The sequence below is a fragment of the Merops nubicus genome, unplaced genomic scaffold (genome assembly GCF_000691845.1).
Source record: "Merops nubicus isolate BGI_N331 unplaced genomic scaffold, ASM69184v1 scaffold30319, whole genome shotgun sequence".
Classification (NCBI taxonomy): Eukaryota; Metazoa; Chordata; class Aves; order Coraciiformes; family Meropidae; genus Merops; species Merops nubicus.
In genome coordinates, this window is record NW_008629508.1 from 7950 (window position 1) to 21752 (window position 13803).

At 48.3% G+C, this 13803-nt stretch overlaps 1 protein-coding gene across 1 annotated transcript in view; it reads right to left on the reverse strand.

Moving 5' to 3' along the window:
- TBX4 (T-box 4) overlaps window positions 1-12518 on the reverse strand; it is a gene marked incomplete at its 5' end in the record, with an annotated part of 18768 nt that extends 6250 nt beyond the window's left edge. The window contains 2 exon segments of the mRNA XM_008947010.1: window positions 10705-10852; window positions 12399-12518. Of these exon segments, the coding sequence (XP_008945258.1) occupies window positions 10705-10852; window positions 12399-12518 (268 nt within the window).
- Window positions 12519-13803: the final 1285 nt, after the last annotated feature.

The window sequence follows — 13803 nt, forward strand, 5'->3', positions numbered from 1 at the left end:
GTGAGGGACCGGTGGGCCGCGGGGGGGGCTGCCAGTCCCAGCCTGGCCCTGCAAAGGTGGGACCTGTCCAGAAGGAGAAAAAGGTTTTAAGAAATAGAATTTCTTTTAAGAGCTGGGCTCTCAAAGAAATTTTTCTTAAAGAAATTTAAGAAAACCTTTTCTTAAAGGTTTTAAGAAAAACCTTTATTCCTTTTACTAGACAAAGAAGAAATGCTGATTTCTTGTTTTCTTCACACAACTCTTCTTCCCAAATTGGCTAATGGAGTCTGTCCTCCCTGAGCCCAGGTCCTAGAGGCAAGGGAATCTCCAGCCTGGCTGACACTCCTCCTCTTACTGGGAGCAGCTAACAGGGACTCCTCCAGCCCCAGCTGAGGCAATGGGTCAAGTAGGGAAGACTGCAAGGGGTGGTGCCTTCAGCTGGTGGTAGATAAATGGGTGAGTGGATGGATGGGAGGAAGGGCAGATGGATGGATGGATGGATGGATGGATGGTAAGACAGACAGAGGTATGCAATGGAACAAAGCAACATCAGTTTACACTAATTATGGATTTAGACAAGTTTAAATGAGCATTATCCAGAAACAGAAGACATTCACTCCATGATCAGCTTGTGTGTTCAGGAGCCCTGTTTCATTCTTGTCTGTGCTGAGGAGAGCTCACAGTGGTGACACTGTGCACTCCAGATGGGACAGGAGGTAGCAGAGGGAGCTTGTGCTCTTAAACCCCCTTCATCTGGCTGCACGTAACTCTGCCCACAGTAGCTGGCTGCATTATATACCACTTAAATGCAATTTTTATTGTTGACGTTTTCCAGACAACCCTCCCTTGTTCCCCAAGAGAGAGAATGAGGAATTTTTGGCATTTTATCAGCTTTGCATCAAGCCTCTTAACCACTTTGTGGCTGTTGATGTGCAGGGTGTAGATCTGAGAGCGTCGGCTCAGGTTTGGGTTTGAAGCCCCTTTTCTGCTTTCATGTATCAGCCACTCATAAACCAAAGCCAAGCTGAGCAACGCCAGAGGGCTGAGACCTTCCTAAGAAGGGGCATTTTAATTTTCAATAATTGAGAACTGAGGCAAGCTGATAAATAATGTCTGTCTCGAGCAGAAGCTGGGGTGTGCGGAGCTCTCCTCTCTGCCTGTCCTGCCTACCCAGGTCTAGCAGGACAAGTGCCTTGTCCCCAGAGTCAGTGCAAGTCAGTGGAGCAGGACAAAGAAAACAATCTCGAGCTGAGATTTCCAAAGGGACAATTAGGAGCCCAAGTTTTAATACATTCTGGATCAATAGTCTGTATTCCCCTCCTCCAAAGTAGTACCCACTTAAAATAAAGACACACAACCCCCTTAAAAATACGTTTGTTTTTTTTATATATATATACAACTTTTTTAAACCTAAACTATCTAAAATGAGCTTTTTAGAACTTGATAGACACATGCAGGGGAGGATTTCTGACATGCTGAAGGTTGCAGTGGTGGCTGCAAACCTGCCTGGAGGTTCATCATTAACTGCTTGATAGGTGCAGGGTGTTTGGGATGGGGAACTCTGCATGGTTTAATTAAGTCACTGCATTTACAAGGTTGGGCATTTCTGTCCCTTGCACCAAAGTGGCCACTTGCCCACGTGTCTCAGGGTAAGTACCCACTGCAAAGTGCTGAATTTCTTTGAGTGTGCAACCAGGAGAGGGACCCCCTTGAGCTGGGCCAGATCAAAGCCAAAGAGCCATCACTGAGCAGGAAATGTGATTGATAGATGTGAGCACCACAGAGCCCTGGGGTTAACTGTTGAATCAGTGTCCACGGCCGCAGATGGGGAACAGCTTCCAGCAAAGCACAGCCTCATAAAAATACACTGTTCTCATATGATGAAGAAAAATCCCTTCAGCTCTTTGGCAGAGGGGCTGGATTGGGGATGAAAATGGGAAGTCCTGGTGCTGTTTCAGATGCCTCCCTGTGCTCCCCAGCAGCTGCACGGGTGATGTCCCAGCAACCAGCAACCACTCACAACCATTTCACAGGCTTAAAAACAAGAACTCGTGTGCAGAGGCTGTCTCTGCACACACATCCTCCTTACTTGCCCTGGGTGTAAGCTTCATGCATTCAAAACCCTCAACAATTATTCAAAAATTAAGCCTCCCACCCCTTAGCTGCAAAACACAAAGCAAAATGCCAACAATTCAGGCTAAATAGTTTTCAAGGCTGCTGTGGAAAACTGATCACTGGCTAAAAATACACAAAAACAAATGTAAATTCCACTCCGATGACAAACATCTGCAGGAAGATTAACTTAAAGAATTGTGTCAAAAATGAGAAGCATTTCAACTGCCAGGCAGGCAGCAGGGCAGAGAGTGAGGCAGGACCTTTCAGCCTCAAAGTGGATGATATCAACTTTTAAGATGAATTTTTAAGATATTAAGCATATCTTCAGATTTCCCTGCTCTTCTCTTTTTCACTGCATGGGCATGGGAGATGTTAGACACTCACCTACATTTTTAAATTGGTTTTGGTACAAAATGTAGGCTTGAAATAGGTTTGCTACTAAAAAAGAAGCAGTGTTTGCCCTGTTTTAGTATGGAAAATTGTTATTGGAGTATTGGTTAGAGGGGAATTTTAATGTGATAAAGGAAAAAGATACAAAATTAGTAAGAGAAACTGGAAAACTGTTTCCCCAGCAGCACTGAGGAACGTTGGGTTGGCAACGGGAAAAACCTCTTTCTTCAACTTGGAGATCTTGTCTAGTTGCCTGTGAATGAACCAGCTCAGCTTAGGTGACTTATTTAGGAGTCAAATAAATAGATTTTTTTTATATATATAGGAAAAAAAGAATCCCAAAGGTAAATCAAACAGATCTCCCAGTCAGAATCCTCACAGCTAGGAAGCAGATATTGGTTAGACATCCCAGCACAGGCACCCATGGGCACCCCATTTCCCACCACCCCCCCTCAAGCACTGGCTTTCCCTGGAAAATACACATTCTCCAGAAACAAAATAGCTGTTAAAAATTACCCATCTGGGTAATGGCAACCTTGTTTAAGGTGTGGATGGCCCGGGAAGGCTGTAGGGACCCCCCTGCACTGCTGCAGGGACCCACCTCGGGCTGCCCCAGGTGAGCCCCAAACGGCTCCTCTGTTGTTTGAGACCCATTTTTACACCTTGTGCCTTCCAAGGTGGTCACAGCAAGGCACAGCCCGAAGCTCTCAGGGCCCCCTGCCCCTGCCCATGCCCCCCCTCCACGTTGCCATGTAATGCCTGCCCAGAGAGCAGCCAAAGCAGCTCTCGAGGGTGATGTCACTTCTACCCCCTCGACGTGGCACGTGTGGACCAGATTGTGAGAGAGAAGAGCTACAAAGTCAAATGTGAGCTCACACAAACATTTTTTTTTTAAACACCCACCCCACTCCAGCTCCCTCCTCTGTGCTGATCAGAGAGCTGGCAGCTGGAACTTAAGCTGTAATATAGCTCAACTGCTTTATTTTTTTGGCATTCCCCAGTCACCAACAAATGTCAAAAGAAAAAAAAAAGGTGCCATTCACTCCTTCCATTTAATTTTATGTAGAGAAACACACTCCTATAGCATCTAATCTCCCACTCTGCTGAGCAACGTCGGCTTCAGGCCTTGAAGACAGTTGCCAGTTTGCAGGATCAGGCCCTGGGGCCAGAAGCTGAGCAGGGTAATAGCACCTCTTGGCTTGTCACAACACAACCTTGCCTTGAAATCACCAGTAAAATGTATTCACTACTTTCATATGAAATTTTGGGGAGTTGATTTAAGAGCTCTCCCTGTTTCACCGGGGTATCAGATATCGTGTGATGCAGTGGTTGCTATGGCAACCACCCTTTTTATATTGAATAGTAAATGGCTAGGAAAAAGCCACATAATTTTATGGTTGCTCCCAAGGGATCACAAAACTAATAGAAAATCTCTAATTTTAATATATTTTCTGCTTCTTTCTTCCTTCTTTCTATTCTTTTGGAGTGAAAAAGCCTTTGAGCTGAGGCTGGCCCTTGTCCCACACCAGGACACTGAGCTGGGGCATGAAGGACCAGGACAAAAACCTGATGAGTCAATCAACGAGGCTCTTCCAGCATTGCAGTCACTGCTGCAGTCCATCATCATTCATATTTAGAGCATTTGATGGTGTGTCATTCCCAAACCTAACTTTTTGTGCCTGAGTAATTGTTTCAGAGATGCCACACAGCATCAGAGCAGGAGTTGCCCCAGTTGGGCTGCCTGGGATGAATGGGGCATCTCCAGGGAAAAGCTGATGGGAGCCACCCCAGGAGCTTGCAGGGATGCATCACCCCAGAGCAAGCCATGAAAATCAGTTGGAAAAGAGCCTTAAGATCATCAAGTTCAACCAAATACCACGCACTACTCAGACAACCTCTGCAGCAGCTAAACCACCAGCTCTAACAGCACCTAGAGCTCATCCTATTTATTTCCAGTCGTCTCCAGGGAACATTCACCTCACTCTGCTCGAAGCTGGGCTGCCTGGCAGAGCTGCCCAGGGCAGGGTTGTCCTGTAGCCCCCCCCTATGAGGGGCAGAGGCTCTTCCAGCCAGCTCCAGCCCTGAAAGCTGGAGGAGGAGCCTCCCAAACCCACACGTTTGTCCTGGCAATCCACACCATGGGGAAAAAAATAAAAAGGCTGGAAAATCCTGGGAAAAGATTCAACTGGAGCTCAGAAAAATTGTTCCTTATGAGAAGGCCAAAGCTGGGATTTATTTTTTTTTTAGTTCTTAGTCCTTTTTTATCTAATGTCAGCTGAAACTCAACATAGTGTTTGCTGGCCTTGTGTGAGAGCTTTGGTGTGGAGGAGCAGCCCACCTCCACAGGAGCATCAGCTGGTGAATGGACAGGCCAGACCCAGGCGTGTGACCCTGGGACATCCAAGAGCCAGAGCATCCCCACCCCACCCCACCCAGCCTCCAAAAGGGCTTGGGCAAACCATGACCTCTTCACCTGCCCTTCTCCAGGCCAGCTCCCCACCCGAGACTGGAAGATTATTTCAGGATCTGATTCTAGTTAAAATTTACTAAAATTCACTATATTTGGCTCATATAGACCAGTAATGTAGCAACAAAAAAAGACTTAACACAGGAGGAAAAGGCTAGTTTAGTAATCAGAGAGAGATATGTGCATATATATATATAATTCTTAAATATTTCCTACTATAAAATATAAATATAAGAAAATATGTGTAATACACATAGTCCCTGTATAGATATAAGTGTAAGAAATCATATGTAGATGAAAGAAACCATGTGTCCTGTAGTTTTAAGCCTCAGTAGGTTACATCTCAGAAACTACAAGAACCCCACAGTTTAAAATCAGGTAAAGTTCATTAAGGCAATTAAAAGGCACCATTTGCAGCCAAGGAGTGAGGTAGGTACAGGGTATGTGACATGAACAAGCTTAGCAGTACTGTGTTGGGGGGATTAAATTAAATATCTACTTTTATTTCTCACAACCTCCACTTTTAATTTTCACATATTACTTGTCTTCTTCACCCCCCCTGTTTTCATCCCCAGAATATCACTATAAATTCTGTAAAAATAAGAAAATCATTTCCAATTGATCTGATCCCAGCTGAAGCCTGCCAGAAATACTGATGGCATGCTCTCGCCCTTTCCAAGCTGGCCTGGCTGCAGAAGCCCATGAGAAAGGCTGAGTCCTCTGGCAGTGGCCTCAGCCTTTCTCATGAGCTCCCTTCTGAGCTGCCACTCAGCTCATCGTTAACTCCTCTGGATACTGAAAAACCCCATTTGAAAGGTCCTGAGGAGAAAGATCCAAGCAAAGCTGGGCTGCCACCAACAGTGTGGCTCTGGAGACAGCTCGACACTGTACCTAAACCTGGCACTCTTCATGGTCCTCTCACTGACACCTCTAAGGCGTCCTCATCTCCTCCCTCTCCAGCACGTACGGAGTGTAAAACCAATCTAAAGTCTGCCCTAATTAACAGCCCCTGCTCCCTTGCAGCAGCCCTCGTGTTAAGGACACACACAGCCCTTGCCAAGGCCACCCTCACGGGCACTAGGTGGGTGCTGTGGGTTAGGAGGTGCCATCAGCAGGAGGGCTGCCTGCTGCCTGCTGCCTGCACACCCCCCTTGCTCTCGGGCACAGCACACTGCCCAGGGCTGCTGGGCAGACACCCCCCATGCCCCACACGATCCCGTGGGAGCAGGGACCCTTCCTGGCACCCGCACTGGCTCTGCCCAAGGCAGCACTCGCAGGGACCCAGGGCTGGGGTTCTGGGTGTGCTGCAGGGTTACCACAGCTGCCTGTACCAGCACCGTGCCCAGCACTGCAGGTGGGAATGAAAAGAGATGATTTTTGCTTTGAAGAGTTGCCCACCTGAGCAGCTTGAATGATACCTTGAGTCAGGTGAGGAAAAACCCAAACAGCAAACCAACAAAAACCCTGATTAACTGAAACGAGTTGCACAGGAGAACAACCTCACCCTGGGTCCAGGCCAAAGCTCCTCAGCAGACCCCCCTTCACCCCCTGCCTCTTTGGCAGCTTCACACCCACCCTGCGCATCCACCACCTGCTGGGGCCAGGAGCAGGAGCTGCCATAAGGACGGTCTCACGGGCACCCTCCACCCTGCTGTTTACATTAAAGCTCTGCAGAAAGCAGAATTCCATTCCTGAGCATTTATCACTGCAGAGATACTCATCAGGACTCGCTCAACATTTCCCCATATGCCCTGAACTAACCTTCTGAAAGAAATACAAGTGTTAAGTTATTCTTTCCAGTGGAGAGGTTAACTCTGTGCCTCACCCACGGCTGCTTTGAGCCAACTGATCTGTGAGCATTTGCAACGATATAACGTGGGTCATGCTGAAGGAGCTCCATTTTTTGCCTGGAAAGCACAGCTAGGTGCTTCCCAGGAGCAATACACAGGGAATGGGTAAGGGATGTGCCCTTGCTGGCACTTCAGAGAGTCTCTGTGTCCCTGCAGACAATGTGCAGCTCCCTGTGATTCACGTGGCATTAGAGAGCAGAGCACTGAATCTGCCAGAATCACTAACCCTGCCACTCACCAGCCCCACGTAAATCAGGGACTCTATCAGCCTGATTATCTGCATGTAAAGATTTGAAAATACATAAATTCAGATTTTATTCTAAGCATAGGTGGCTTACAATGCTTTCCTTAGGATCAGATAGACCTGGTCATAGCTAAACATTACAGTGGCTGCTGATTTCTTAATCCATGCCCAACATGAGCGTTCCTCAGTTGTTAAGCCTGGTGTGAAAGAAGCCTTTCACAGTCAAAAAATCCCCCAAGAGGAAAACATACAGCCTGCATTTTCAGGCCGTGGTGTGTGAGCTGGGCACAGGCTTACCTGCTGCAAAACCTGCTCCACCAGAGGGGTTTGCAGGCAGATCACAGAGCTCTGCATTTAATGTTGTCTTATTTAAAATCGGGGTTTATGTGTCTGTATTGAAAAATGCCTCCCATGCCTCTGAGCGTAACTAATAACTTAGCACAGTAGCTAACTGGCTGGTGGAGGAAGCAGGAGTGAGGTTGCTGAGGCTGAAGAGGGAGGGTTGGTGGCTGGGTTTATGGGCTGGGTGTCAGAAATCGAGGCTCTCCAGCACTGCCTGTAAGACATCCCTGCCTGCCAGCACCTTAAATAATCCTTAGTCTAATTCAGTGGATTGCAGCAAGGGCTTCAGCTCCACAGCTTATTAATTAAGCTGTTTAACTTCATTATTTTAAGCCTCAAATGTACCTACACTTCTCTTTATAAACTCCACGGGGCCACTTGTCCCTGATGCTAAATACTCCAGCTCACAGAGTCAGGGCGTGGATTCATCTATCAGTTAATTCATTGAAATAATGTGATATAACCTCTGCTCATTTACTTTTCAGGGGAGATCCCGGGTGCTGAGGAGCCAGGCTCAGGGAGCTGCAGGATGTGGGCCACGCTGGGTGCCCCCCATGCCACGGGATGGAGCCCAGCAGCCTGTCGTGCTCCAGCTGCCCATCAAATCCACCACATCCTGCTTGCAACGCCCCTGCAACACCACCCATGCTCCAGCCTGACCCCAGGATCAGCTCCCCACGAGTGATGTTGACCAGCAAGTGATCAGACTCAGAGCTGGAAGAGCTCCTTTCCCAAATAAATGTCTACAAAAAAAGCAGTTCATCCAGAAAAGGAATATTTAGTGCAAATATATTTCACCACGAGCCTCCCGCCCACCTCCTCGCCCCTCCTGCTGCAAGCACCAAGAGGTTTCTGTCCAAGCCCCATGCATCAGAGCAGGGCAGGGGCTGGGGGGATTGCTCTGAGCAGCAGAGAGCTGCAGGCACCTCGGTGGGTTTTTGGGATGCTGGGAGGAGCTGGAGCCCGGGATGGTGGGAGCCTGGTGCTGTGACACCCACGGGCACCCACAAGGTCCAAGGGTGCCAGGGAGGGTGAGCTGGCATGGATCTGGCTGGGCAGCTGCCCATACACCAAAAAAAGCACCAGCAGCAGCCTGCAGAACTCGTCACTCCACGTGGTTTTGAGGGTTGGAGGAGTCAAAGAGAAGAGGAAACGGCAGGGGGGGGTGTGGGGGCACGAGGAGCACACTGTGGGCTCTCCAGCTTGTTTTTCCTACCGAGCTCTAAGGGAGCATTCGCAATCGCTGGGAACAAATTCCTAGAAATGAGAAGCTGTTATTATTCCTGATGTGATGTGATGGCTCCGGAGGCAGGGCTGGGAGGACTGTGCTGTGCCAGGCAGACACGGGCCACCCATGCAACAGCAGAACTGTTCTCAGTCTGAACTGACAGAAGGGCTCACGCTCGCCTGCTGCAGAGTCCAGCTCCTCCTGCACCCAGCAAAGAGCAGGATGCCCTCTCTCTAACTCAATTAATTTAGAAGCCTAACAAGGGGCTGGCTGAGAAGGGGATAAATTCCATTTAGCCAGGCAGGTTGTCAGTGCCTGACCCACACGGTGACCTGGGCACTTAAAACAGGTTCTTCCAGACATTTTCCCAGCAGCGTGAGCCAGAGAGTGCTGGGCTGGGTACAAGGCACTCATTGGGAGTGTGGCCACTGCATTATGCTGCTGCTATCACCCCAAAACACGCACCAGGGTTCCCTCTGTGTCATTGGGGAAGCTTTATGGGAGGACGAGCAGGCTGTTTATTAAGGGGGGGGGGAGGCAGGAATCTTCCCTGTTGAAATGCTGTGTTAAAATGGCAGTTAGAAAATGACAAAGTCAGGAAAAGCAAACGTTTAAATTGCAGAAACCAACTCTGCACATCCTGTTTGTTTTACAGCCACACTGAACATCCTGTATGGTTTACGGTTTACATTTTAAAACGTAAACAGTCATATATTAAGCAAGGCAGTTAACCAAGAGAAAAACACAGGAGTGAAAACATGCCACGTGCAGAGCCAGCAGCTGCTGACACCGAGACGTCGGCATTTGGGGGCTTTAAGTGGTTTTTGCTGTGCAACCCTCAACCCAATTGTTTTCATTCCGTTTCCGTGGTGCTTCCCCCTCCTTAAAGAAGAGTGAAGGGGCAAGATGGCCTGTGATTAATAACATCAGCATTCAGTGGTCCTGCTCAGCCTTTGAAGTCCACACATGTCTTGCTGGGGTCAGTAGGTTGGGGAAGGAGGGCTGGCACGGGGCTGGGTTATCACCACGCCGGCGACACGCGGCATCGGCGCGCTGGCTTTGCATGGGTCAAAATTTGCAGAAAATGATGAACGCAGCAAAACTTTGGGAGTTTCAACAGTGTTCTAAGCTGCTAGGGTCACCCTGCCTCTGGAGTCAACCCCATAAAGCTCTGTCTGATTTAGCTGTGCCAGAATCTCACTGGCTGGACAGCTTTTAGGTGGCGTCAGGACAATTGGGTCCATGTGAAAACCTGCTCCTTAGAAGCCTGATGCATGAGTTTGAGCAGATACACCCCTTCTCCCTCTGCACCCTTCTTCAGGACCTTCTCACAGCCTCTCCTTACCCCCTAAACTGCTGCTACTTGGAAGACTGTCAGGTTAAAAAAATACATTTGATGACAGAAAGTAGATTCTCTTACCTGTGGCACTAGGAGGAGCTGATGGCACTAAATCTAAAAGGATTTTACACTCTATCTCCCCTTCCTCCAGCCAGCAAGGTTTGTTTATTTCTATGAGACTTTCAGCTTGGACAGTGCAAACAGACAGGTCCATATTTTTATACACATTATCTAAGCACTTGTTTGCCTGGCAGGCTGGAAGGGCCCTTGTTCAGAGTTATTAAATGCACTGTGGCAGATAACTGCATACTTCCCAATTCTGCATTCGCAATACACATGTATTAAGATTTTCCAAATAAAATACTTCATCTTTTATAAGGCTGCCAAAGCCAACTTGGAAAATAGTGAGTTTATGCAACCTGTTTCTGCGAGCTCTATGTACCACACGCAGCAACAGCCGGGCTGAAAATCCCACAGTGCTGCCTGGAAAGTTCCTGGGCAGAAAACAAAAGGTCGGTGGCATCCGGCAAGACACAACTGAGCAAGTCAGAGGCTGCATTTCCAAGAGCAGAGGAAGGATGCAGGCAGCAAGGGCAGCCCCCTCCCTCAGCCCTGCACACTGCCCAGGCAGCTGCACTGGCAGCACAGAACAAACGCTGCTCCTCGTTCTTACATCAGCTGTGCCACCCCAACCAGCTCCCCAGTCCAGACAGATCTCTGACCAGCCCCCTTGCAGAAGGTCTCTCTTACATGTCCGAAGGGATCCAGGTGGTTGTTGGTGAGTTTTAGCTTCTGGAAGGACACCAGCTGCCGCATCCAGTGGGCTCCGGTGGCCGGCGAGTCGGGGTGCACGTAGAGCCTCCCAGGCATGGCCGGCTCCGCCTTCCCCGCCACCATCCTGCAAGCAGAGAGAGCATGAAGCCTTCAAAGGCCAGTCTGCAAGGGCAGATGCTCTCCCACGTTTCCCCAGGAGAAGGTAGCTGCAATCAGGAGCGGGTACCGGCGTGGGGGCACCCTCCACATCCATGCAGGGCTCCCACAGCCCCCAGCCAGCCAGCAGCTCTGCTGGGAAGGGACTGTCCCTGCTCCAGAGCTGCACACAGGCACATGCTGCTGCCCCTCGCACCCTTCTGCCAGCCCCTCTTGCCCCAACACCACCAAAAACTCTCACAGACACAAGACCCAGCCATGAGACATCACTTACTGGCAGCTTCACCATTACTGTGCATTGTCCTCCTCTTATAAAACACCAATAAAAGCAATATTACCAAAAACAACAGAGACTTTCCAGCAGCAATAAAATGAAAAGGGAAAACAGCTCTAGGGCTGGCAAAAATGAAATTAAACAGAGTTAAGAACTATCCATCATCTGGGGTGCAATGGGTAAAACACAAAGTGGTCGCCGTGCCGCCGAGGCTCTCGGTCCACTCCTCTTACCCCACGGCACTCCAGGACAAAAGCAAATGGAAAAGGGATTTTTAAAACCAGAGCAGCCATAATGTGCAAGTAAATTATTGCTGGTTTATAGGATGTCACCAGGCTCATTCCCATTAATGGCTATGAAATTTTCCATGGCTTGTCTGTTCACCAGGCAGCAGTTGGTGGAAGGGTTTGGGGAAAGCAGAGGGAATAGTGGCAGTGAGGGAGGCTGCTGGGTGGGTTTGGGATAAAAATCAAAAGGGAAAAGAACATGCTTCCTGCGTCAGAAAACAAAAATCATTGCTGCCTCTCGGGCAAGTAACTTTACTATCAAAGGCACAGGAAAGGGAGGAATAATAGAAGAGAGAGAAAACCCAGAGGAAGAATAAATTAAAAGAAGAAAAAAAAAAAACAACTAAATTTGGTCTGGCGTTGGGCTGTGAGAGGGAGAATCACTGCTCCCTTCCCCTGCCAGATCAGTGTGGCTGAACCAGGGCTTTGAGTGAACCACCCCCTGTCTGGCACTACAGCTGATTGCTTAAAACCAAAATACTACTAAAGAAGAAAGGAATTTAAAACTTTTCCCTGCACAGGTAGAATCCTAATTTTTAAGGCAAAAATAGACTATTAGATCCCTTAGTCCAGCCTCTGGTATCTTGCAGGGTGTGGCTTTAGCCTCTTACACCTGCAGATGGGCAAACAACCTGTGCTGGCCCAAAGCATCTCTTCTGAAAAGACATCCCACCCCGAGTGCTTTGGAAGCAAACAATCCAGCACCTCCAACAGCAGTTTGTTCCAGCAGTAACTGCCCAGCCTGTTAAAAAGATATTATTTTATCTTAGTCTGATTTTAACTTCCAGCCGTTGGCTTTTGTGCCTGTTGCTGCTCCACGAAAGAGAGCTCTGGGATGTTGGCATCCCTCCTGTGGGAAAGTGTTTATGTTGGTTTCTGAGTTTGCACAGCAAATGCCCAATCCAATTGCAATTTTCTTATGGAAAAGAAGGCAAATAGAAATTTTTTCTTACCATTTATTGTCACAGAACTTGTATCGGTGGTCGTCAGCTGGGACGATGTCTATCAGCAGGATGTACTTGGTCTTGGGGTTCATGCCAGTCACTTTAACCTTGTAACTAGGAAACATCCTCCTTAGGAAAAGCAAAGGGTTAACATGTTAACTTGTGCTGGAACTGATGGAAACTTGGAGCAGTGCCCCAAAAGGCAGATCCACCATGCAATGAATTCACACTAGGATAAGGAAGCTACAAAAGATCATTGCTGCTTCTATGTCACCTGAATGAAACTCACCCCCTCCAGAGCATGGGCTGTACAGGGCTGGCACAAAATGGGGCACAAATACAGATGAGGGTATACTGAGAGGGCTGTGGGACAGTGCCAGGAAAAGGTGTGGAGAGACAGATATAAGGGAGGTCAACACATCCCTCCTCACAGGAGGGTCCACACGGAGCCCTCGCTACTCCAGGAGGCTCCGCAGGGCTTATGGCAGCCTCTAAAACACAAAGTTCTTATTGCCATGAGCGTGCCTAAAAAGCCACAAGCTCTGACTGCACTTCAGAAGAAACAAAGCACACGCAGCTTCCTCACTCACACGTTCCCAGAACTGCCACTCCCATGCAGGAGCTGAACCTGTGTTCCCTTCAGCAGACTGAAAACTGAAGCTTGGCAAAGCCTGGAGGGAGACTAAGGGTTAAGCCCTGCACTGCTGTGGACAGCCACCAGTCCTCTGGTCTTCCCCAATTTCCCAAACTCAGAGCAAGCCCACTACACCTTGTTTGAGCCGGGAGCTCCGCAGAGCTCACACTGAATTTGTGCCTGTCCCACTGATTGACCACTGGCTTTAGCCAACGTGTGGCAACCAACATCAACCAGTACATCATTAAAGAACGTTTATATATAGCTTACATACCTAAAGAATCTTTTCAATATTAAATAATATTTTTTAATATATTAATTTTTTATATCTTGGCAGATGATGATAATAGATCCTGGTCTCGTCTTGCAGCCCAAAGGAGAGTGCCCTGATGGGCATGAGCACTGCCATGGGTGTTCCAAGACCTCAAGACTGCATCAGGAGCCAGGATTTACAGGATCAGGCACTTCACATCCTTAAAGTAACTATTTTCTTGGCTCCATCTTCCAAACCTCCTCCTCATCCAGTAAATAACCCAAGTCAATTGAGTGAACTGGCTCACCACAGCCTTCAAGCATCTTGCCAGAACAGAAAATTCTCCTTTCCACTGGCATCAGGGGATGAAGGATAAGAATTGGTACATCCTGGAGTCGTTTGAATTACACTAATTAACAAGATCTCAAATCCTCATGTAATTTCTCCCCCTGCTTTGTCCCTCCTTCCCCTGCCCGTTGCCCCAGATCTGCAGCACCATTTTGTCTCTGCTTGGGCAGAAGGCAACA